Genomic DNA, 26,112 nt, shown 5'->3' on the forward strand with positions numbered 1-26,112 from the left:
CTGTGTGAGGACTGTCGGCAGCTAATCAGAGAATTTTCTGCATGAAAGAAAAAGCTCAATTTTAACTCGTGGCAGGAAATTCTATCAAACGTAAACCAGAACAGGGGAAAAATGCGCGTTTGGCAATATTTGTTCATGACTGGCGCGATGAACTAAGACAACTAATTCAAGGATGTTTTCAGGCTTCTGTCATTCACAATGACTTGTTTTTCCTGATCAGATTTATTCAGGGTGCTGTCAAGCACATTTACAACGATTGTCAAAGAAACAAATGTAACTGTTTCAATTCACATAAAATAAAATTCAGTTTGCATGATTATTTTAATACTACTAAAGGATTTTCCCATTTGACAAAATAAAAGACTGCTTTTTGATCGTTTGGATGAAGATTTTATGATTGGCCACATAAAACATCTTGTATGGTTAAACTAATAATGCATCAAGTTATACTATAAAAGAGGAATTTATATCTGAATTGTCAAATGTTTTCCTTTTTTTATTATATCAAGACAGTTATATAAAATCCAGTAAGGTCAATGAAAAAAAATCCCACAAAATATAAGCATGAGTTTCAAATGAGGGTGGTATTATTCACATAAAAACATGGTTTTAGCGTACAAACTTAACATATCTTAAAGTGTTCTGTATAAGGTCATTAATTGTCATACATTTAGTCCAACTTCTGAACAAACAGGCTGACATTTCTCAAGTACAGCAGAATGAGATGATAAGAAATATATATATATATATATATATATATATATATATATATATATATATATATATATATATATTCGATGAGAGGTGTCGGTCTGGTCGACTGGTGTCACCAAAAAGTCACAGCCGTGACGTGCAGGCACTTGACGTGTTGATTTTGTACAATTCAGTGCATTCAGTATAACTCAAGTAGATTAAATTTGTGTCAGTATGGCATGCATTAAAACTCTGTAGGGCTTGGTAAGCCAGGTGGAAAGAAAATAAAATGTATATATTTATATATAAATCGAATCAATAATATCAAAACACTGATGAAGAATAAAACAGCACAGGTCAGCCAAGTTCTGGGCAAAATGCTAATTTAAAATCCAATTCTTGCACTCTCAAATGCTGCTGTTTTAGTACACTTCTGTAAAAAACAGTAAAAAGATCTGACTTAAAATGACAACTCTTTGTGTCACAGTAATAACAAAGCTTTCATTATTACAGAGTTGAATATTTTTTTTAAAAATGTACGCTGGGTTTAATTAAAGGATTCAGTTAAAACATGTACAGATGTTATTAAAGTTAACCTTTTATTGTTTGTGCAGTGCTGGGACACTTCCTGTGCTCCATCTGCTGCAGATGACACCGTTAGTAACCCCGCATGCTGAGCTAACCGAACATTAGAGATGTCCATAACAGATGAAAATGCTTCCTTAGAAAGCAAATTGCTTTGCCACTCAGGACCTAAAGTGGTCACATTTTCAAATGCGCGCGTTACTCTGCCGCTGGCAAATGAGATGCTGACACGCTCTCCAAAAGAGGAAGTAAATCTTTTGTCGAAGGCACTGTACAAGAGAGGAAGCTCCAGGAGCAAGGAGGCCGACAGAAGCGAGGCCAACTTTGCGTCGGCGCCTGGTTCTACCACCCTGTCTGTCTGGTGAGGTATGAGAGGAAAGTATCAAATCTGAGGCGCGCTTGAACGCTTCCTGCCAGACTGCAGCTCTCAGGTCTCTAGCAACGAGACTCCTTTTCGTCTGCAGGGTAGTAGCCGCTCTTCGTGGAAGGGCAGCTCTGATTGAGTTTGTCTCCGCCCGCTGCAAAGGTGGCCAGCAGCCGCTCGTGCTCCTTCCTTGTCTTCGGCAGGTCAGCGGAGGGCGTTGTCAACAGAGCAAGGCGCTGCGAATGAACAGTTCATCAAAAGACAGCATGAGTTCAACGGCAAACACTGCAGGAGGAGAGCAAAGGCTCCATTTAACGATGGACAGCTCATTTTGTTGCATCAACGCAAAATGAATATCTAATTTATGAACGCTTCTGTGTTGTATTTTTGGAGGCAAAGTTTATACACTTGATATGTGAGGCTGAAAGTCCCAGCTGCTTACCTCCACACAATCATGGTGACAAATAACTAACATTTTAAGCACTAAATAACTAATTCTCACTATACGTATTGGAAAAATGAATATTTTAACACACAGAAACATAGAACTACTCTGTGTGAATCAACAGAACTCATTTTCATGGAAAGAAATCTGAGTTTTAGTTAAATTTTTCAGTCAGAAAAATGCTTACGGGAACTTAAAAATTATACTTCAGCCAGCCCATAGGGGGCACTGTTTCATTCCTTCTTCAACTTTCACCTTCTGTTCTGGGTGTCCAGTTTCTTACATATTAAGCCCATGGAGGAGAAACAAATGTATGATGGTGCTGAACCCTAGGCAGAAACATAGAGGCTGTTTAACAGCTACAGCCCAAGAATCACACAATTGGTTTTATTATTTAAAATAAAAGCTTTTATAAAGTTAGTGTTTGAAAGGTTTTTCTAATAACTTTAAAACTTCAAATTAAAAATGACGTAATGTTTGCTTTTAAACCAAAAAAATCCTTCTTTTTATGCTGTTTGCAAATTCCTCTCACTTATTTTGGCACCCAATCATAAAGATTTTATTTTAATTGTTGGTTTTCTCACCAAAAGCTCTGCATGCTGACAGGAGGCGGAAACCCAGCAGAAAGTCTCAGTTTTTTAAAAACATATCCAATGTGGTGTACAGTTGTAGATGGGCCCCAGTTATAAACAGACCTTAGAATAAAGACTAAATTATGGGCACTTCAGTGTCTTAACCACACCACATATCGTTACACTTACTTTTACACAAGTTTAGAGAAAATGCCCATTTTTGACAATGTACCGTTATACTTTTTAACGCTATTAAGAAAAAAAAACAAACAGTCAAAAATAACAATTTTCCCCACTTGTGAACAGCGACACAAGCTGTCAGGCTTACTTCTTTCAGTGTTCCTGGAGTGAAGTAAAGTTTCCCTGCCACCCAGAGAGGGATGCACAGCATGGAAGAAAGAGCCAGAATCCAGCCAATCCCATCCCCCCACCATGGGTACACGTACTCATTGTTGTACTTCAGAGGTGAGTACTTGATCAGTGCAAACGCAAAGGTTCCCTGGAAGACAAAAAAAGAGGAATCTGTTCTTATAAAATGGCTTTCACACCATAGCTGCCACTCATATTTAACCTTAAAATGAACAAAGTTCCTCAAGTGTATATTAACAATCATCTGAGAGTGTTTTGGGGCAGTTTGCAAAGGTAAACAGTAATTTTAACGTTGACCTGCAGAGGCCGCTCTTAGTTGAAGAGAGCGCTAAGAAAGCATGTGGGCTGAAATTAAAGGTAAAACCTACAAAACATGTGGCAGGTGTAAGGAAAAGCCAGCAGAATTTGATGACTGGACCTGGGCGATAGCCAATCATGTCCTCGATGTTGTCGTAGAAACGCTCAGCTCCTGCGGACACAGAGAAACCACGGAGACACGGTTATTACCTAACAATCGCCACTCTGTTCGAGCAGCAGACATTTAAAGAAGAAAACATCCCTGTTTAGATGAATGAAGTGCATTATTAATGTGACTAGTTGAAGTAAATAAGAAAACAAAAAACAGAATTCCCCATGGCTCAGCCGCGCAATCGATGTCGGCGCCCTGCCATGTGAGCGACAGAAACGAAACGTTGTAAACAAACCTGACCGCTCTGAGTCGTACCCACCGTAAATCCAACCGATGCAAACCGTCTCAAAAATAGCCACAAAGAGCAGACACATCCCGCTGGCTGCGTAGTAGTCAAAGAGCTGGAAGATGTACATGCCTCCCTGCAGGAAGAAACAGGCCTGAGTTCACAACCATGAAGGTGAAGCAAACAAAGGAAATATTCTCGGGGGCAAATGGCTGCTCTTTGCTTCGGTCTGGACTGTGATTAGTGGTATGAATGTAGGGGGTATGACAAGGTGTAGTGGAAAAGGACCTAAACACAGGCAAACGAGACACAGGAAGCAGAAATGCGAAGCCCAGGGAGCTAAGGGAAATCCAGAAATTAAACGGAACATAACATAGCAAAACTGGCTATAGCAAAAAAGCTGGGACAAAAACCCCCAAAACAAAACAGAAGTACTATAAATACTGTGGCGGGTGATCACTGGGTGAAAACAAACATTACAAACAGTAACCAGCATAAAGAGCTTAACAGGAGACTCTAGAGGACATCTAGAAAACAAAAAGAAGAACATGACTTCATTACCAAAATACCAAAATTCAGAATAATCCGAAGAAAATCAGAAGAAGTATTTAACTAAATGATAAAAGATAAACACAAATGGTAAAGTGGGGGCCGATACAGGAGCTGGAACGAGTTATATGTCACTTTAAATAACTCCCTGTTTGGTCAAACTGCTTATCACAAGCCTGGCCATGACATTTAAAAGAAAAAAACAAACATTCTGCTTACAAACGCTCGCTGCTTGTTTTCGGAGAGGGCTTTTGCTGATTGCTATCACCGCCGTATCATTTCAAACCATGCTTCGAGGGTGTATTCTTTATTTTTGGAACGAAAAGTCCGACGTGTGTTAATTTGCCGCTTGTGCCGTCTTTGCTTTTTTTGTGCGTGTCGAAGCGAGGAAACACAGACCAACCTCTGTCAGCATTATGAGCCCCACAAGGAAGGAAACCACGGCTACTGCCAGGATGAAGAGCTCCCTGCGGTTCTTACGGCGGAAGACAGAAGGGTACATATCTATCATGGCCGTCACGAGGCTCTCCACACAAACAAACTAACAAGGAGAAAAGGAAAAAACATAAATATTTGTTAACATGTGTTTTTTTCTTTGACCAAAAAAAAAAATTAGTCAAGCACCCAGATGGAGTGGCGGATAAGAAATGTGGGTGCAAGTGTTGAAGGGTTCTGTGGCTGCACTGCAATGATTAGAACATCAGGCCGAACAGATAAGGGAGTTACAAGCATGCTGCTTGTCACGTATCAGTAAGGCGTGGCACCTCCTTTGAGCTAGAAATAAAAAGCAATTTGGTGCAAAACAAAATCATGCAGTCGATGATTTCCTGCAACAAACTGGCCCACGGTTGTTGTAGCTGGCCCTTTAGATCCAGCAGATCAGCACTGGGTTGGACATTGAAGTTTTTTCCGCGTTTGATTGAGGAGAGCTCAGCGGACCTGTCCGGCCACGGGAGGACCTCAAACACAACGCAGGCAGCTTTTAAACCCACGCGCCGCGCATGGGCGGGCGTTGTCGTGCTGAAAGACTTTACCAAGGAATAGTCTAGGAGGGGTAAGACAAGCGGACCAGAGTGTCACTGACATAGCACTGCGCTGTCAGGGTTTCCCCAAATAACAACCAGAGATGACCAGAAGTCATGCCCCAGGGTTCCCCGCTTTAAGAGGCCAGGGGTAACACCGGCGTGTCTCTCCATAGCACTGATTGGTCACCATCCAAAATAATACAGAATGAAGATTGATCACTGAACATGAAACAACACTGCTCAACATCAGTCCAAGCCTCTTAGATTTAGTACGACTCCAAACGCATCTCCTCCGCTTTGGTGTTAATGGCAGTCTGCCCACAAGACAGTGAACCTGTAGCTCAGCTGATGCCAATCATTGGGACACAATGTGGGATGACTCAGAGTCTGTGTTGGGATGGCAGATGCAGATGTCATGGGCTTCTGTAAAGCTTGTTGCATGATCCAGCAATCTCACTTTGGTATGGCTTGTCTTGAGCAACCAGATCCTTGGTGATATGTCATATGTGTGATACGATATGTGGGGGGGCTCTCACATACCCAATGGTTCCAACTGGTAGCTGCAATTTTGCTACATTTAACTTTTAGCTAATGTTTCGCTAATGTTGGCTTTCAGCTACTGTTTTGTTAATTTTTGAGCATTTTGCTACTGTTTTATTACATTTAGGTTGTAGCTTCTGTTTTGCCATTTTTTATTTTTATCTTTTGCCTTTAGTCACCGTTTTGGTGAATTTTGCTTTTAGCTACGGTTTTGCTCATTTTAACTTTTAGCTGCGGTTTTGCCCATTTTTGCATCTGTTTTACTTGTTTAACCAAACATTCTTCATCAAATTTCAGCAAAGTCATCCAGCCCTCAGCGTTCACGCTGCATTTTCCCAGAAAATGCATTTTCCCTAGTGGCATTTGTAGTCCGAGCAGTCCGCTGCGATACTGATCCTGTGCTCGCTGATAATGCAAAGGCGATACATTTTTGATATACTGTGCAACCCAAGTTCCAACATCGGGCAACTGTGATTTGTCCACATCCCACATCCTGGGCATTGCACAACACAACCACCCAACTTTATGCAAACCCCCAATGTGCCCTTTAATAAACTTTGTCAAGTGCTTGTGATGCTGTCTAATGGTGACTTTTTTTATCTTCAGTGTCTGGTGACCTTCACTCTCAGTTTTGATTGACCGTCAAACATTCCAGCTTGATAATGCTATCGCTCCACTCGTGATGCCACCGTGCTTTCTGGTGCCATGCCAGCTCCATATAAATCAAATAAATTACATGCCTGTCGCTGGTCTGCATGTGGACCAAATTACGTCCACATTGGACCATTCCGCCTTGGTGCTTAACTTGTTTTTGCCTGTACCTGTTTTTAAAGTAAGAATAAGGGGAAAACTAGCCTACCTACTTATTTAATCAGTAACTTCAACAAAGTTGCACGGAGAGATTGCTTTTTTTTTGTGCAGACACAGCTTGGAATTGTACTTCGTGTGCGTTCTTTTCCTTGTGCTTGTGCGCTGATCTCACCTGACTGTCCAGTCCAAGGAAGACAATCATAACAAAGAAGCAGCAGGCCCAGAGAGGAGAGAAAGGCATCATGGACACAGCTCGAGGATATGCTATGAAGGCCAAACCTGGACCTAGGATGCAAAAAAACATGCTATTAATTCTTCAAATTTAACACATTGAAAGAAAAACAAATCAAATAAAGATAACATATGACTTTTTACGATAACAAAATCCACCTCTATAGTATTACTATAGTTGTCAATTTATTTTGATCAATGTAAAAAAATGTAAAGATTAAACCAAAGCTGCAAAGCAGCCTTTCAGGTTCTACGCTCATCTTTCAAAGTAAGTGAAAGCGAGTATGGACTCTGACCTCCAAGTCTATTCTTTTCGGTAAAATGTCACCTATCTTGTCAAGATACAAAAGAAATACAAACCAGATTCCGCCACTTCTGAGATGGGCACATTTTGCTCGTAGGACATGAAACCCAAGATGGAGAATATTGCAAAACCTGCAATAAAACTGGTGCCACTGTTCAGGAAACAGAGGCACAAGCAATCCCTGCAAATGACAAACACCATGGATATAATACATGTACTAATTAAAGCTACATTTGCTGATAAGTTTAGAATGCTAGACTATAAACTTGATTAACTTTATTATAGTTATAAAATGGCTGTTTTTTATTTTGGTGTAAGACCCTTGGTGCAATGATGAAAGGTGTTAAACAACAACAAATTGAAGAACAGAGGCCACAGTGACATGCAGCCAATGAAAACACCCATTATATTATCTCTAAAGCCTTACTTGTAGCAGTTGTTGTTATACTTGTTGTAGCTTCCCAGTGCAGTGAGGCAGCCCAGGCAGATGGCATATGAGAAAAAGATCTGAGTTCCTGCATCCATCCACACCTGGACAAAGACACAGTCAAAGCTGACATTTTTCATTGCTAATATTTTCCCTTCATTTTAAAGTGAACATTAAAGAGATAACTAAGGATGTTCGAAGTGGGGTTCTGCAGAGTTGTTCTCAGCAGTCTGTGCCTTACCTGTAGTTGATCTTAGTTTGATGAGTCAGAGGAAACTACTCAAACTGAAACCTAGCCAAACTGGAGCCAATTCCAGAGCAAACCTTACCCTTTTGAAACAACTCAGACATGCCATTACTTTCACACTGGATAGGAACTCCGCTCGGTTAAGTTTAACATGACACTTTTGACAGCATACGCTTCAGCCCAACACAGCTTTCAATATAAATAACCCCGGGCTGCTATATAATTAAAACTAGCATTCCTTTAAATAATACATACCACCTTGTGTGAGAAAGTTTTAACTAAAAATGATTTGTTAGCGCTCACATGAACAACTGAGACATTTTTTGTAGGTTTGACTTGTTTAAGAAGCCAGCTGTACGTCGATTCTCCGAACGGATCATGCTTTGACAGCTTTCCACCGCAGGTAAGATACTGATTGCTGATAACAACTGCACAGAACCCCACTTCAAAAGGAAATATCCCTATGAGAATGTGCCTTTACAAGACTGGACAGTTCTCATACAGAAACAAAAGCACAGTACATCAGCTATTGTAAGGAATATCAGGTCTGTACATGAACAGAGGACATCCATTAAAGTCTAAAGGGCTACCTGTGAAAACGTGTTTGAAATCCCACCCATCATCGCTTAATTTGACAGCTGCTCTTAAGTGAACAAGGCTGCCAAGAGCTGCAGTCACACGTTGTAACTCGTTCCTCTCCTTCAGGTGACAAAAGTCAAAGACATAAGATTTTGTTCCCATAACATTTGACATGGAAAAAAAAATTAAAGTGACCTCCTCATTAATCAGTGTTAAATTTTCATGCCTGTTGTGCTGCACAGACTCAGCGGAGAGGAACCTCTGGAAAGGCTGGCAGATCCAAACAGCAGAACCTAACAGTGCTTGGTGATGACCAGCTGGTGGCAAAGGAAATTGTTAGCTTTGACAGTTTCTTTCTCTGTAACCAGTTTTCCATAAAAAAAACAGGCTGTCAGAGCTCTCTGATTTACAACGCCAATTACCGAAAAAGTTGGGACGTTGTGTAAATGTAGATAAAAACGGAATGCAATATTTTTGCAAATCTCGTAAACCCGTGTTGTATTCACAGTGACATATAGTAAACACATAAAATGTTTAAACTAAGAAATTTTGAGGAAAAAAGAGTGTAATTTTGAATTTGATGGCTACAATACATTTCAAAAAAGTTGGACTAGGGGCATAAAACGGTTGTCCAAGTAGGTGGTATGAACAAAAAAACAGATGGAGGAGCAAACAGGTTCATTGGTAAAAGGTCAGTAGGAATACTGGGTATGAAAAGAGCATTTTAGAGAAGCTGAATCTCTCAGAAGTAAAAATGGGCCGAGGTTCATCAGTCTGTGGAAAAACTGTGCAGAAATAGTGGAAAAAAAATCAGAAAAAAAGGTTCCATAAAGGAAAATTTGGAAGAATTTGAATATCCCATTATTTGCAGTTCATAATATCATCAAAAGATTTCAAGAATCTGTAGACATTTCTGAGCTCAAAGGACAAAAGACTGATCTGTCTCTCAGACTGGTCTGTATCAAACACAGGTCTGATTCTGGTCTGAACATCCCTGCCTGTAAACACAGTTCAAGGTGCCACCCACTGATGGTGTTTAAAGCTCTATTATGCAAACTCTGCTGTCCTCTTTAGGCCAGACCTCATTTAAAATGGACTGAAGCGGAAAGTGGAAAACTGTTCTCTTATCATTCAAATCAAAATTTGAAATTCATTTGGACTCCACATCCTCCAGACTAAGGAGAAGAGGGACCATCTGGTCTGTTATCAGCACACAGTTTATATTCCTGCCTTTCTTGAGGTATGGGGGTGCATTAGTGCCTATGGCAAGAGTCTGGGTGCTGAACTGGCCTGCCTGCAGTCCAGACCTCTCACCAAATAAAAGCATTTGACACATCAGGACAAGAATGGGACAACATTTCCTCTGAAACCTCCACCAGTTACTCTCCTTAGTTTCTAGATGTTTACAGACTGATATTAGAAGAAGAGGAGAGGCTTTACCTTTGGAAACATGGCCCTGTCTAATATTTTTTGTGATGTGTTGCTGCCATAACATTCAAAATTATACAGTTTCCCAAAAAATTGTACATTCTCTAGTTTAAACATTTGATATGTTTACTATCTTCCATTGTGAATATAATATAGGGTCATGAGATATGCAAATCATTACGTTCTGGTTAATTTAGAGTTTACACAGTGTCCCAGATTTTTCAGAAAAAAAACAAAATATTTCAAAGTAACTGTCTGTTAAACCAAAATCTCCAGATCCCCACCACCCTCACACCTTTAGTCCAGAAAAGCCCGCAATCAGTATCCTCATTTAAGGTGTAAAGTGCAGGACTTTTTGAACACTCATTCACATTTTAAAATTCTGGTTAGGTTTCTCTGTGCAGCATCCTGGCAGGCAGGACCATGGATTTGACTGACTGGAGTTCCATCCAACTGCACAAACACTGGACACAGCATTTCACAATGGCAGATTCTCCAAAGACAATGATTCCACCGGCCTGGCTTGACTTGGCCGGCACTCATGGGACTCGTATTCATCGCCCCCTGAGCCGTGAGTGTGAATGAAGCGGACGAGGCCCCGCTTTCGGATTTCCCTGCTTGAAATGCGAGCTTTTAGGTCTTAGCAGTCGCCGTGCATCAGACTGATCTAACAGTAAGGTGGTTAGAGCAGAGCGTCCCTAATGGTACTGCAAAGGCTGTAAGTTTGAACAAAAACAACTAGATTTCACATTACAAAACATTTGGCAAATTATCAGAGTGCTTTTTGTTTGAAACGCTTCACTCAAAGAGGCAGCTTATCAGAAGAGCTCAAGCTGATAATTATGGCTCATTCTTTGAGTGATCACACTCAGATACAGACTGCAACAAAACCTTTTAGCAAACCAGAGTCTTCAACCCATTTTGGTTTTGTGAATTGAACGCCAAGTAACAAAAATCCCGGCTTTTTTTAAAGTTACCTGCACACGATAAGGTAAATGTATATTTGAGTGTATTTTTTAAATTATTTTAACCTACTTGTGGGTCAGACAGCCGTCCCAAGTCAGGGTAAAGGTAGAAATGGATTCCCCTGGAGGCTCCTGGTAGGGTGACCCCTCGGATCAGTAGTATTATTAGCATAATATAGGGGAAAGTAGCTGTGAAGTACACCACCTATAGGGAAAGACATTGACTTCTTGTTAAACACTATAACAAATTTTGCTCCAAATTTTCAGCTTATTGAAACAATAAGATGCCAATCCTTGTCTATTTAGATGACACAAATTTTGTTCCACCTCTGTGGTTTATTTCAAACGCGAGGCTCCTTACATGATGAGACAACAAACTTCAATTTCACTAGAAATGCTCAGCTTGTTTCACAGTTGAATGTTTGTCTCCTGGCCAGAGACATTGTTTCACCTTGCCGGTGGATTTGACTCCCTTCCAGATGCAGAAGTAGCAGATGATCCATGCAAAGACCAGACAAGCAACCAGATCCCAGTTCAGAGCGCCAATGTGATCAATCCCTGAGGAAATTCTCAGCACTCGCCGCCTGTGGTACACGGAAGCGTACAACAAAAGCATCTTCACTTATCTGGTTTGAACAACTTTCTCATAGAAAATTGCACTTTCAAGCTAACCAAACACTCTGATGTGATTGATTGATGACTAAATTCAAACCGCTTTGGAAATTTTGGTGAATTTCTTGACATGAACAGCCTCTCAACAACAACAACAAAAAAAAACAAGGCACTTACTCCCAAAACTCAATGACAGAAGAGGTCGCGTTCTCATGGTGATTGATGGAGCTATTCCCCCTCTGAAATACCATACAGGAATCTTGAATGAAGAACAGACAAAAAGGACATTCAATCCGGTGAAGAAATCCAAGCTTTCGCTCAGGTTTCCAAGTTACACTCAGGCGAGAAAAGCAATGTCCCCGCTGAGACAGAAGAGTGAAGTGGAGCAGGAACATTCACTTCCTTGACATAAAACAAATGCGTGAATGGATGAAATGATGAAGAGGACCACTGAGAAACGTTGCGCACCGATAGTTGTGACATTCAGTTTTGATAAACAGCTCTCGAAGTCTGAAACCTTCCTCACATTTTACTTTTTTTAGTGTGTGATTAGCATGTGAGCTACAAGCTAGCAAATCCGTTAGCAACAAAGCTAGCATTCCGATATTTAATGGTTTTCTTGCAAAATTCAACATTAAGTTATTCTCCAAAAGTTCATTTTTGGTTTAAGTTTAGCATTTTTAACTGAATCAACATTGAATTAAGGCTTAATTTGCTGCCCTAAAATGTCATTGTCAAAATTACACACAATTTTTGCGTGTGCACCTGTTTTTAAGTATAAGATCTGGATAAAACTACTTAAAGAGCAAGTGGGGTTGCTGCACATTGTGTAATAATTATTATGTGCTGTTCACAGTGGCCCGGTGTCAAACATTATGTTGTTATTGCCAGGCAAAAACCTTTTACTTCCAAAAAAGTTTTCAGGAAAAGTAGTCCGAGTTTGACTAACCCTGACCTCAAAATTCAGTGTGACTGTTCATAAACTTTTTATTTTCACTCCTGACGGTTCGTATTTCCAAAATCCACACTTAGTACTATCCAGCCACTATTCGTGAACATGTCGCTATAGCATTTGGATGCACAAAATGCAGTTTAATAAATTTGTTATCAGTGTTAACATCACGGAGCCTGTTGGGGATTACACCACAACCCTAAGGACACCGGGACAGCCTAAAAACTGTCCAGTTTCTCGAATATACTTGAAGCAGCTCATCAACACACATCATGTCTCACCTGTGTTCCACGTATTGTTGCAGGAGGCCCAAGGTAGATCCCAGGTGAAAGAGTTGAACAGAAAAAAGATGGCCCAAGCTAACACAACAATGTAGTAGACGTTTAGGAGAGCAACAATTACCTGGGTGGCATAACCCACTCCTGTTACATAAAGGAAAGAAGAAAAAAAAAGAAGAATAGTAAGTCCAACTGGGCAAAGAACATTTGTTGTGTGCAGAGGAGTCCTCTTAACACATGCTTCAGTCACCTGTGGCACGGTTTCACATGGAAGTGATCATCGTAATGCATTTAAAATGATTCCCAGAAAGTAACGTTTTGAGTTGGACTCTTGTTTGAACACTTTATTGATGTGCCTCTCCTCCAGTATTCTTCCTCTGTAGACTAACTCACTAGAAGGCAACACGTTGCTAAAAATTTTCCACAAACATGGCTTTCCATGCCAGAACATCGAAATGTGCCAAAGACATAAAGGTTCTCAGAATCGTACGTGCCGCATCACACTGAGCTCACGCACACACTCATTGCACAGACATGTCTGAAATTCCTCTCTAAAACCATAACTTTGCACAAACACGCTTGGTTGTATTTTTCCATGGTGATGCTCGTTTTTTTTTTTTTTTAACGTATGCCTTGAAATGAAAAAGTGTCTCAGTGTTTTTTTTTCCAATAAATTATTACATTCACATCATAAAACGATAAATCAGCTTCATAACAAAAACAAAAAAGAAAGCGATCAAGACCCTTTTTTTCCCCTTTAGATTACCTTCGAACAACGGACAAATCTTCCGCCAGCAAGTGATGCCGCCCTCACTGGTGTACTGACCCAAAGCTGTCTCCAGGAAGAAGACCGGGATCCCACAAGCAAACAAGAAGATGAGGTATGGGATGAAAAAGGCACCTGTTAAGCAACAACAACAACAAAAAAAATGCTGACAATCAAAATGTATTGAAGCCAAAGATTCAGGGAAAACAGTCCAAAGTTGTCAACAACTGTCTTGTTGCATTCTTTCTAAATTTTAACTTCCTTGAGAACTAAAACTCCTTGAAATAAACACAAGTGTATTAAATTAAACATTACCATTTCAAGTGATCTTTTTATTTTCTTTCAAGAGTTTGGTTTGGCTTGTGCACAATGGCTTTGCAAGCGTAATCAATGACTTGAACAGTGTTAAAACACCAGAATTTGCGTGGCGTGGCGCTGCAACGGTACTTCAACAACAGGGAAGGTAAAAAAAATAGACCACATCATTTACTGATAGTTCAAAGCATATTTTAGTCAAGTGCCTATTTCTGTTAATAACCACACCCTGATGGTGCATGTATTAAGAGTGCAAATGTCTAAGCATTGACACACCCTTATTACTGTTCGCCCTGTTAGGATTCGAGTGTTTTGAGTTCATTTTTGAGTGATTGTTAGTTTTAGGTTTATTGTTTTCATTTGTGTTCCCATAGTTCTGTTAGCCCTGTGTTTAGTTTATTCCCTGCATTTAATATAGTTAGTTCCTGTGCAGCCTTTGTAATTCTTGTCGTTGTTTCTGTCTGTGTCGCTGTGTTCCCTGTGCCATTACTCACTCTCCCTCTGTCAGTAGTTTTCCATACCAGCCTAACTCAACCATTTTACCTGTTCCTAATTAGTAATCAGTCACCCGTGTCCACTTCTCATTGCCATCAGTCCATAACCTCTTCCTCAGCTTGGAGTACTCACTGGTCCATTTGCTGGTGTAGATTCTCAGTCATCCAGGCCATGGTAAATTCAAAAAAAGTTTAAAAAACAAAAACAACTGGACTTCTATTCTGTAGTTGAAGACGTTTTGCTTCTCATCCGAGGAGCTTTCTCGAGATGAGAAGCGAAACGTCTTCAACTACAGAATAGAAGTCCAGTTGTTCTTGTTTTTTAAACTTTTTTTGAATTCACTGGTCCAGTGTTGCAGTAATGCGCTATCTGGCTCTCCTCGTACTTATCACTTTGTGTTCCCTGTGATCTCTATGGTTAGTAATTTCTTTTTGTTATTAGTTTCTGCTGCTACATCATCCTTTTTGTTTTGTTTTATTAAATGAATTAGTTTCACTTTTGAGCTCCTTGTGTTGGTCCTCATTCCGGGTCCTAATCCTCTACCACCTCCATCCACAAAACCTGATCCGTGCCCGCTTGCTTCCTTTCCATCACAACACTCAGTTTGCATATTTTCCCCACAACTCCGGAAAAACCCATGCAAAACAAACATCGAAACGGGCACCTCAGCCGGGAGTAGTGCTGTGGTTTTTATATAGGCAGCATTTGCAAAAAACTGTGAGAGATTTCCACCTCGACAACAATGGGGAATTTGTTCAAACAAATGAGAAGACCCAGCCCTCTTCGGAGTTCTGCAACTCAGACATACTTCACAGTAAAAACATTGTTCGAAGTTTAAACGGGTCACAAAAAGTCAGACTTTACATGAATGAAATGGCGTTTTAATAGCTTTTGTGGTTTTTCGCACAATTACTGTTTAGGGTTTCTGATTTTTGAATCTTTTACCGTGAAATGTTCAACCTAGTTTGATGATGTCATGAAATCCCATTTTTTAGCTGCCTAGACTTTCCAAAAAGTTTGCAAACAAACTCTGCTCATTCCCATACATTTTACCCTTCTTGTACAGTTTATACATCAAAGCGTAAGCTTTTTTTTCTCTTTCTACAAAGTATGTCTCCCAGTGCTGCAGTACCTACGGTTTTCTTTAAAATCGCGCTCTAGTGCAAGAGTTCACACCAAAGCTCCAGACTTCCACTGAATCTGAGCTCCAAATTTTTTATTCAAAATTGGAAGCGAAGGCACTTTTTAACTTGTCATATTTCCTACGTAAAACACTGTAGAAATATGGAAATTTCCACGTATGATGACTTCTGGCTTCTGCCACTTACAGTTCAGGACTTTTTCAATACGACTTAAAGTTTTCACACGGTGACTGTTTGTCTGAGACATACTTTCTACTTTGCATTTCTATCTGCCTTTTTTTTTTTAAGCATACTGTCAGGGAGTTAGAGACGCAGTGTGTGTGGGTACCACGATGACCATAATAAAGCAACGGGAGCTTTACACTTTTTAAAGCCTACAGTTTAAAATATGGAGGTTTTATCAGCTTAGATCATTACGAAAGTGAAACTAAAATTACTTTTGGCCTTTATCAAAAAGAAATGTATGTTTATTGGGATTTTTGACAGTAGCTGCATCAACACCATTTAAATTTTCTTCAGGAATTTCCTAGCTTAACGAACTCTCGCGACTTTTGCTTTTGAGTGAAAATAGGTGACAAAATGCAAAATAACCGTCACTTACCTCCTCCGTTTTTATAGCACAGGTAGGGAAAACGCCAGACGTTTCCAAGGCCTATAATTTCCCCAGCCACTGACAGAACAAACTCAATCTTGTTGCTCCACTGACCCCTGTCGATCATCTTCTCTTCAGGGCTCGGCTGGATGTCCAGAGGACGGCTGTGCCCGTTGGAAGGCTCCACCTTGGACATGTTCTCCAAATCGCCTAAGAGTTACATTGTGAAGTGTCCAAAAAAGAGTGAAAACAAAACACATGAAGAAGAAGTTGATAAAAAAACGACAAAGATATAATCTATAAGGTTAAGGGCTGTTAGAAATAATGAAAAAAAAAATTAAAAACCAAATCAAATCACTCAGTATTAGAATTCACGACCACAATTTTCTTGAATTTGGGCAGTAAGACCCAAATCTTACTGTCAGTCCTCTAGGTTTAAACTCTACCGTTCAGAGTCAGATTAATGCTCTTCTGTGATCTTACCAGGAGTTCATAAAATGAATTCAACTTAGTAAATTTCTTGGACAGTCATTTTAAAAAATATTTTGTTACAACATTGTTTGGGGGCTCTATAATTTAAGTTTAAAATGTCTGCTTCAATTCAAAAAAGATCTGCACTTTTCTTTTATTTAGAGTTTGTTAGAGCATTTTATTGGCTTCAGCCATGAATGTGTTGGTCATAATGTCTCTGCATATAGTGACTGACTGAAGTCTGGAGCCCGAGGGTGTCTATAAAGAATAGATTTTGCCCTTGCTGAACTTTGCCACACCTTATTTTAAAATGTCTTTCTCCAGCTGACGTTTATTTGTGGGTCTTTCTAGCGTAGTTTCTTCAGGATGTGAAATGCAACTCGGCTGAATCGAGATCAGGCGACTAACTAGAATACCCCATGACTTCACCTACAAGAACTCCTGAGTTACCTTTGTAGTAAATTTAGCTTCATTGTCCATCTGGACCCTCAGTCAAACTGAACCTGAGCAGACAGTATGTCTCTCACACGCTTCAGAATCTATAAAGCTGCCTTTGTCTTTATAAATACTATGGATTTTTGCCACATAGAGGCCATGCAATCCCAATACTATCAAAACTGCTTGCATATCTTTTACAAACTCATTTTAAATATACAAACTTTGCTAACAACCATATTAAACAAAGGCTTAATGACCATACAAACAAACTTCCTTTTTTTAATTGGTCTAACTGCTTCGTGACCCATGATGAAGTCCCAAACCCAACCTATTAATGTCCTAGAGATCCCTACTTGGCATGAAAATGTGAAGAGGTTTTTTCTTTACTCTGGAAAGTATCCTATAATCAGCCACCACTCCTGCCTTTGGTAAACATACCACTTGTGTGTATAAAGAGGACATAGCCTACTTCTCAAAATAAACCAATGATTTATCTACTATCTCAACAATGTTTCCGCTATCTCACTAATAGCTTTGTTTTATTTTTGTAAGGGTTAGCGTGGCTGTTTCACAGCAGGAAGTGTGTCCTCAAAAGCAACTTCCAAAATGCTGGATGGGATAGCCTTGATCTAGACTCTTATGAATCTATTATTCAAAATGCAAATTAGGTTAACTTACAATAAGATTTACAGATCAAATGTACATGAACTTAGAGGACCACAACGAGGATAAATAAAAATAGTTTTTTAGAACCTTGGATAGCTCTAAAGGAACATTTGTTTAGTCAAGTTTAGTTTACTTTATTATTATTCCAGCCTTATTAAAAATACAATGGGATCAAACTGTATTTTGTGTCCATGACTAATGAAAGACATAAAAAGGAGAAAAAGGGGGTACAGAGACAATAGTTTATAATGTTATACATACCCAAAAGTTTTAGTGCAGTCCTGTGGTGTGTTTGGTGTAATTTAACACAATGTACTTTTGTCATGCAGCACCCTTGCAGTTTTGGAAATATAGTGGATGATGATATGCTACAACAAAGTATCTGTATGCACAACAGTTTAAAGCATGGGGCCAAACTTAAATAGTGACAGTGGCAGCTCATTGTGACTCCTCTGAAGGCAGTCTGTGCTGCGGGGTGGACAATCAAACACAAGTTATATCCCAGTGTCCAGTGTCATGTAAGGCACTAAGCCTAACTCTGAGGTTCCTTCAGCAGCTTTGCAAATGTGGCAAAGGAAGCAATGTGACAACAAGTTTACCTACAGTTACCTACAGTGACTATCTATCTATCTATCTATCTATCTATCTATCTATCTATCTATCTATCTATCTATCTATCTATCTATCTATCTATCTATCTATCTATCTATCTATGTGCATCTTTAGTAAAAACACTTGGCTTAAAATCAAGTATCACAAGATGTGTGGTTGGAATTCCCAACCCTGGTCCTCAAGGAAACACTATCTTGCATGTTTTAGTTGTTTCCCTGATTTGATACACCTGATTTGAATGAATGACTGATTAACAGGCTTCTGCAGACATCGAAGACCTGCTGAAAAGCAGGGAAACAATGAAAACATGGAGGGTAGTGTTCCTCGAGGACCAGGGTTGGTAACCACTGTGTTAAAGCTTCCTACTTGCTGGTATTAATTTTCAAAGTGTAAATGGAGCTTCTTGAGCAATACCGGGACTAAACTAAAGGCTGATAAATACTCTGTTGGCTTTGTCACTCAAAAAAATGTGTTGATACTTTAAACAAAAAGGTTCAAGTGATATTCCAGCCGTCAATAATGTTTTTGATGCACTTGAGGGACAGGAAAGTCATCTGAAAAAGCTTGTTTAAAGTATCAACATTGTTTCTTAGTTATTGTATCTTAGGTCACAGGTTTTGTTAAAAACTATCAGAATATGTAACAGTTTGTACTTCATACCCACTTCTCAATTTAGTGGTTAAAAGTACACATTTGACTGAATAGTAGTATTGATATTAATAAGAATAACAATGCAGTGTGGTAACACTTGCATGGCAAGTCTACCACAGGAATGTAATGTGAGAAGTAGAATAAAGTCTTCATAACAGCAAAGTGGCTTCTCTTCTTTAAACAACTGACTTAACTTTTTTGCTGTGATGTAACATTTTGCATTGTCACTCTCTAAACAAATGACTATACACTGTTGGAGCAACAGATCAATGTTAACATTGTGTGGTATTATAACTTTATCACTTATTCAAACTAGAACCACTCGGAGAGTGCAAAAACTACGCCAAGACCCATTATCACTGTGATGTCATAGTGGGACTGATTACATCATCATCATGTGATGTCGTCACTGTATGCTGAAGAACTCTGAGAGTGCAAACATCAGCCTAGGCCAAAACATCATTAAAAAAAATTGTAGGATCTGGATCATGATGATCACAACCCAAATTTATTCATTTGTTTGTTGCGACAGCCTCAACATTTCCTTAAATTTCATCAGAACCTGTTTATTAATTTTCGAGTAATCTTGTGAACAACAAATGCTACTGGAAAAGCACCACTCAAAATTTATTAACTTGGAATGAGAGGAAAAAAAGTCTAGTTGGCATTCAAGCAGCCCATGGATAACAATTCAGACTCGGAAAATGCAAAATAAACATAGAAGCCAACATGCAACCATTACTGTTGAGTCTCTCCCACCATCGCTGTGTCATCAGCAAAATTAATGCACTGGTTTGTGTTGAATTTAGCAGAACAGTCGTGTCAGAAGACTAAAAGCAAGAGACCGAGCACACATACTTGAGGGACTCCTTTGTTTAGTTTGACATAGTGTGATGTCTTACTTCAAACATGTATTTCCTGTTGTCTTTCAGAGGGAAGTGCAAATTTCAGTCACTACAAAGACTAAAGTGAGGTATTCCATTCAGTTAGACCAGGGGTCTCCAATCCTGGTCCTCGAGAGCTACTATCCTGCATGTTTTCCTTGTTTCCCTGCTCCAACACACCTGATCCAGTGGTTAAATTACCTCTTTATGTTCTGCAGAGGCCTGTTAATCACCCATTGATTCAAATCAGATGTGTTGGAGCAGAGAAACAAGTAACACATGCAGGATAGTGGCCCTCGAGGACCAGGATTGGAGACCACTGAGTCAGACAAAAGGCCTTTAACATAAGCGTCTGTTTGCTGATTACATTAGTAGTTGGGGAAAAGTCAGTGAACAGTGGATAGGGATGGCTGGTTTTAATGTGTCCCACAACAAATTGTTCAGAGCGCTTCATTATAACTGGGATCAGTGCCTCAGATTTTTAGCCAAGATGCAAGTTAGACTTGTTCACAGACACAGGGATGGAGGTGACTGAATTGTATCAGGTCCAGTAGCTTTGTACTGACTCTGTTCAGTCCTCATATTAGCTGCACACACTCTCAGCACCTGCCTGCCGAAGCGAGTATTTTCCATCTCTGGTCTGCTAATTCAGAGCTTTGAACTTGCAATAAAATTCACTCTGCTTCTCATGAAAGGAAATCTAAGGGATCTTCCGTTTGCCATGTGACTTCATTTATCTTTACAAGAGCATTTTCCCTGCTGAATGAGTTCTGTAGGTTATGTGACTTTTGTTAGAAGTTGGTCAAACTGTCAGCCAGACCCAACTTTAGGCCAGTGGTGTTGAAAGGATTTTCCTCTGTGGAGGAAACAGGCAGCACTGTGCTCACTCCTGTCAGATTACATTAACAAGCTCCTCACCAGCTTCTGTGTTATTCCTGTCCGTCTCTTCAGAACAGTGTTGCCTCTGCTGCAGGCCAAACAAACTGGTAAGCTGTATACAGGAAAAGTGCTAACTCATACTAACTCAGTTACAATTACACATAATTCTTCTGCCTTTCCCTAAGGTTTCTCTCATCCACGCTAATAAACTGAATTTGTTTGCTGTGTGGGCTTCTGTCATGGGACCATTTTAGCTGCAAGGCTTTCCTTCCCCCCCTGAAAACAACAAGAGAGAAATTCCATTTATTCCTATGTCTTGTGTGAAGTCACCTTTGGGAATGTGGTCTCGCTGACAGAGCGCAGAGGTCGAGCACAAGCGTGACTTTGTATGGGTTGTGTACATAGGGTTGGAAACTGGACCCGCTTTAGAGGCCAAAATCTTCAGCACGGGAGCCAAATTGTGGCCGAGGTAAAAATAGAGCTCCTTGTTTTTAGAGGGCACTTGGTGGGAATGAAGGCTTAGTGTAACAAAAGCAGGGTAGCCCCTCTCTTTTTGAGTTGGCAAATGAGAGTCTCCAGATACCAGCTTCCCAAACTTTTTCACAGTTTCTCTCCGGACCAAGTCCCTCATCTTAAAAAAAAGGTGAGTTACTATCATTTACAGGAACATATTCTCGCACACATTTTACTTTGGACATGGGAGAAGAACACCATGAGAAAATGTGCTCAGGTTGTAAATGACACTATCTAGGCAGCACAGAGTTTTATCTCATTAACAGGGCCAACACTGTCTTCTTTTGAAACACCAATGACTGACTGACCAATTAGGGGAAAGAGCGAATGACTGACAAACTGATCGACTGAATGACTGGCTGACTTTTCTGGGGGGGTTTTTTTGTTCTTTTTTTTTTTCTGGAGGAGTTTAGTGGCGTGAGAATCAGATGATATGATGGTTACAACTTGAACAAAGATTTAGTCAATCAGCTTGTTTTCTCAGCTTAACCTTTTTGTGCATAGATTATGATAACTTCAGCCAGGATTTTTTCCCAAAGTGTTTTTATTTTTCTTAGGGCATATGGAAAAGGGTGTACATTTTTAATACTTTTTTTTGGTAAAAAATTGTATACATTCAAGAACTTTTCCACATATCCACTCAAGTGGACATCATAGGTTTTGAGATATTTTGTATTGTATGATGCACTAGTGTCCACTTTAGTAGTCTTTGTGTATATCCAAGAAAATGGATTTTAAATAGCTGTCCACTACACTGACCACTATGCATGAAAGAGCAGAGAAAGAGGGGTAACAAATCATCCTGGTTTGGTCTAAAGGTTGGAAAACGGACATGTCTGAACCATAGACTGTAACTGAACTTTGCTTATATAGCGCTTTTCTAGCCAACCAGACCACTTTACAACACAATCTGTGTCCTCATTTACCCATCCACACACACATTCATACATCACTTTACTGCATCTCTACAAAGCTAACCTGAATAAATCATCTACAAAGTCTAATCAGTGCTTTAGATCCCATTCATACACCGATGGGGCACACATCAGTAGCAGTGAGGGGATCAGTGTCTTGCCCAGGGACACTTCGATATGTGATATACTGGTGGAATCGAACCTCCAGCTGTCTTATTGGAGAATGACTGTACAGCTTAGACTCAGTGGTGATAAAGTGGCAGTAACCAAAGTTTCTGCACCCACCATATAATGAGCAACACTGAATTATTACTCAGGAAACATACAGAGCAGTGGGACATGCAGACCAAGAGTAAAAGCCACTGGATTAACTCGAAAATATTAAAGTACAGTAAGTACTCCATTAATCACAACAATACATTAAAAAAAATCTCCAAGAATGACTTCAAATTAGCACTAATGGTAACAAAAACTTCTCTTTAACCATTTATTTTAGGTGATAACTGTTAATACTTTCAAAGAAATGTATTCAAACAGGCCTGGTTTGTGTCTCAAACAGACTTTGAACTTTTTGCCCAGGAGACAGGAACTTTCACTCAGTAGTTCAGAATTAAATTTTTTTTTTATTTAATTATTTTTGGGGCTCCAGATCAAAGCTTCCCTCCACCAGATTGTACCTTTCCAGTCTTGGTAATACACCCATGTTCTTTTGAATGCGAAAAAAAAAAAGCCATTTACCACGGGATCCTTTGCCAGCCTGTCTATTTTGTTCCCATTAATATTAATATGGGTGTGGTTAAGCTTAGGCATTCATGACTGTAGCCCTGGATGTTTTCTGAATATCCCTGGATTTCAAGACAAAAAAAAAAAAGCTGTTCAAATTGAATCACGTTTTAAGTCCCTGAAATGTTTAATACGTTTGGGTTGAAACACAAGCAGGAGTTGTGCTTTCTTTGTGTTTTACACAAGCAGCATCCACATCTGCCACATGTATGCACTGTGTCTAAGCTATTGCACAAATCTGATGCTTTTGCACATGCAAGTGCATACAGGGTCGTATAAGTGGGAGGACACATATAGGAAGTGCATAGGTGGGAAAAGCTAACCATTTTGTGCCCAACTGGTACAACACATCAACCAGCAGCTGTGATGTAGCAGATACTGGGCATTAAATAACAACCTCTGGGTATGAAGTGGGGATACAATTTGGTGACGAGACAAATTAACCAACACACGTTTTTTTTTTTTTTTTGTATGATGTTATAGTCTTGTTAGTAACCAATACCAAATTGTAATCATATTTTTGTAAAAAAAACATCTTAAACATTAAGTTTTTTTTTTTTTTTGGTCTGCCTTTTCCACTTTGAATCTTTGTTGTGCTTTCCGATTAAAAATAATAATAAAAAAGTCTATATGCAAACCAGTGAATTAGGTTTGTATGCACATTTATATAATGCTCAAACTGAAGTATTTAGTATGTGTGCACAGGGTGTATTCTTCACCATGCTGGAAGACAAACAAAACTCATAACAAGAAAAATGACTTAGATTTTTCATTATTGAGCTCAGAGATCTGGAATCTTTTAAAAAAGCAACACAACACAAAAGGCAAAACATGTGGAGTCGCTTAAGCCAGCTATCAAGCAACAATATGGGCAGAAACTGAAACTGCTGCACAACTTTGACCACTATGAATACATGTGTGTGAGGAAAATTAGATCAACTGCTGTTGATTTCCTATCCTGTTATAATATATTAACTGGTTTTTAACTCAAGCCTGTTCACAAACAAAGACCTCAAGCCATACAAGAAAACCCTCCAATTATTAATCTCTGTTGGGTGCAGGGAAGCAACGTCGTAATGGGGAATGGTTACCAGACAGAATGTGTGTTCTGAAAATCTAATTCTTAATACAAACAATGAGTGTAATTTATAGCTTTGTTGTCAGTATCACGTGACACAGTGAACAAGTAAACTTTTTAAAAACCTTCCCGTTATTAGAATAATCAGGACATTCTGCAGCTGAAGCTGTTATTTCAGAAAGAAAGAGGGCAGGCGAATGTACCACCAACAAAATGATCCCAGCAAATTCTGTTCTGATTCAGGTTCGTAGATGATGGCTCTGCCCGACCAAGATTTGTCAACTTCTGGTACCTCACTGAGCTGTGAATAGTTGGCCATTCAGATTTGACTCAGTATTGCAAAAAAATAGGTGAAATTTTCTGCTGCAGTCTCACAGACTTTTGCAAGTTTCAACCAAGACTGCTGCAAGACATTTTAGGGTCTCTCTCACGAATTCTGTTTGACAAACACCCACAAATAGTTGCTGCTGAGTGAGATGCGACCTTTTCTATGCACGTAGTTGTGTGCCTGCAAAAAAAAAAAACTCAAAGTGTCTTTAAAGAGCTACAGATGAGCCAACGAGGCTAACTTTCTAAGGTTTGAGAAAACAAGCAACTCCTTTGTTTTTACTGTTTGTTTCTCGATCATTTGCATTTACAGTAAAGGGCTATCTGTAACTGAAATCTAAACCAGTAAAGCAGTGGGACTGATCTGGATAGTGATAATGGCGCAAACTTTGTCACTGAAGTGAAAGTTGATAGAAAGAAATGGAAACACTAAGAGATCAGTCAGAAGTCGCTGTGATGTTTAAGTTTTACATTGATGACAGAAAATAATGGTCTTTTAAAGCCTCCATCATACTCCATAAGAAATCACAAAGTTAGTTTGCGGTGACGTGGTCGCAAGACGTTCGTTTTTGCACACACCTTTCATAGTCCACAAGACACTTGGATCACGCCGTTTGGCATTAGCAAATTTGACGTTGCACAATAATTAGCCAACGAAGGGAACATGTCCCTACGCTGCCCGGCCGAGGCGCACTTCCTCCTGGCCAGCACAGCTACGAAGAGTCGCCTGTGTCTCCTCGGTCTTTTGAAGTTCGTAAGTTCTTTGTAAGTTTTGCTGGAAGAGTCATAAAGAAAAAAAAGAAAAAAACCCTGTATTTTCAGCGGCCAGCTGCTTCTCAGTGGAGCAGTAGAAGCAAAATGACTCCATTAAAGGCCACCTGCTTTTGCGCATAAACAACTTCAGACCAATCACACAGTACTTGGCATAAACCCCTGTGAGAAAAAGTCCGGCGACTTGTGTCGCGAAGTGGCGGACGAAGATGCTACGCGAACAAAATGACGCATTTTTCATTAGGCAACCACGTGACTAAGAGCTGATTTTGTGACTTCTTATGGAGCATGCCATAGTCTTAAGTCCTGTGGGTTTCTGTGATATTTATGTTCAAAAACAGACATTAGGGCTCCTGTTTGCAGCTTTTATGCCCCAGAGGCTCTAACAGCTAGATAACACATACCTGCATCTGTTACATAATAAAGAGCCACGCGTTTCTCGCATTCTTCTGCACTACGAGGCTCTACGGCTCCAGGTGACGTTAATTACTGATCAAAACAAACAGGAGTCAGAAATGATTAAATATTGCTCATGCAAATCTGTATAAACAAATTCTGATGAGGTTGATTAATCTCTCTCTCTCTTTTTTTTAATTCATTCAAGTTTTAAAGCAACATCAACGTTTGGGGAACAGCTGATCAGGGAACTAAAATGGCAAATGAGCTTCACAGTTATGACTGAAGACAAAAAATAGATACCTCCTGGTCTCAAAATACATTTGGAAGCACATCTGTTTAGTAAACTGATCAGCAAAGATCAAGCTTTAGGCCCAAAAACAGAACGAGAACGCCATAGGGGTCTGTACTTCTTGCATTAATACATTTCATATGCATGCATGTCTTTCAAAGCAGCAGCAGCTTTCACTGATCTCTGCTGCCGGCAAACTGGACACCGAACCTGGAGCTGAACGTTTTCAGTGCTGCTCGAAAAACAGCTTGGAGGAAACAAGTGTTGTTCTTATGCAGCCAAAACACAAAGCACCACATTCATAGTAAACAAACACAGCACTCACCTTTCATAATGCTAAAAGATGGCAGCTTTCACAGGAGAGTGGGGCGTTATATACAGACAAGCCTGCCACAGTTTCAGGTTTCACTATATAACGTGCATGGAGGGGCGGAGATGTAAGAAACTCTAAACTTTG

General features: G+C 39.7%; 1 protein-coding gene across 1 annotated transcript; it reads right to left on the reverse strand.

The window, feature by feature from the left end:
* Positions 1-967: 967 nt before the first annotated feature.
* On the reverse strand, positions 968-26,112 carry slc6a13 (solute carrier family 6 member 13). Its single transcript, XM_017439817.3, has 15 exons — positions 25,981-26,112; positions 15,990-16,190; positions 13,437-13,571; positions 12,674-12,814; positions 11,618-11,699; positions 11,280-11,412; positions 10,899-11,033; positions 7,610-7,713; positions 7,239-7,363; positions 6,820-6,932; positions 4,676-4,813; positions 3,757-3,859; positions 3,397-3,497; positions 2,988-3,158; positions 968-1,878 (listed from the first exon to the last, which is right to left on the reverse strand). Exons 1-15 carry the CDS (start codon positions 25,985-25,987, stop codon positions 1,714-1,716), a joined length of 1,854 nt encoding a protein of 617 aa, XP_017295306.1. The 5' UTR covers positions 25,988-26,112; the 3' UTR covers positions 968-1,713.

Source organism: Kryptolebias marmoratus, linkage group LG11 (genome assembly GCF_001649575.2).
Source record: "Kryptolebias marmoratus isolate JLee-2015 linkage group LG11, ASM164957v2, whole genome shotgun sequence".
Lineage (NCBI taxonomy): Eukaryota > Metazoa > Chordata > Actinopteri > Cyprinodontiformes > Rivulidae > Kryptolebias > Kryptolebias marmoratus.

Bases quoted from the DNA above. Each gene is read 5' to 3' on its own strand.
- slc6a13 (XM_017439817.3), bottom strand. The intron at 3,860-4,675 runs GTTGGTCTGTGT...TTCTTCCTGCAG, and splicing joins GGCTCATAATGCTGACAGAG to GGAGGCATGTACATCTTCCA. The intron at 3,498-3,756 runs GTGGGTACGACT...CTGTGTCCGCAG, and splicing joins TTGCATCGGTTGGATTTACG to GAGCTGAGCGTTTCTACGAC.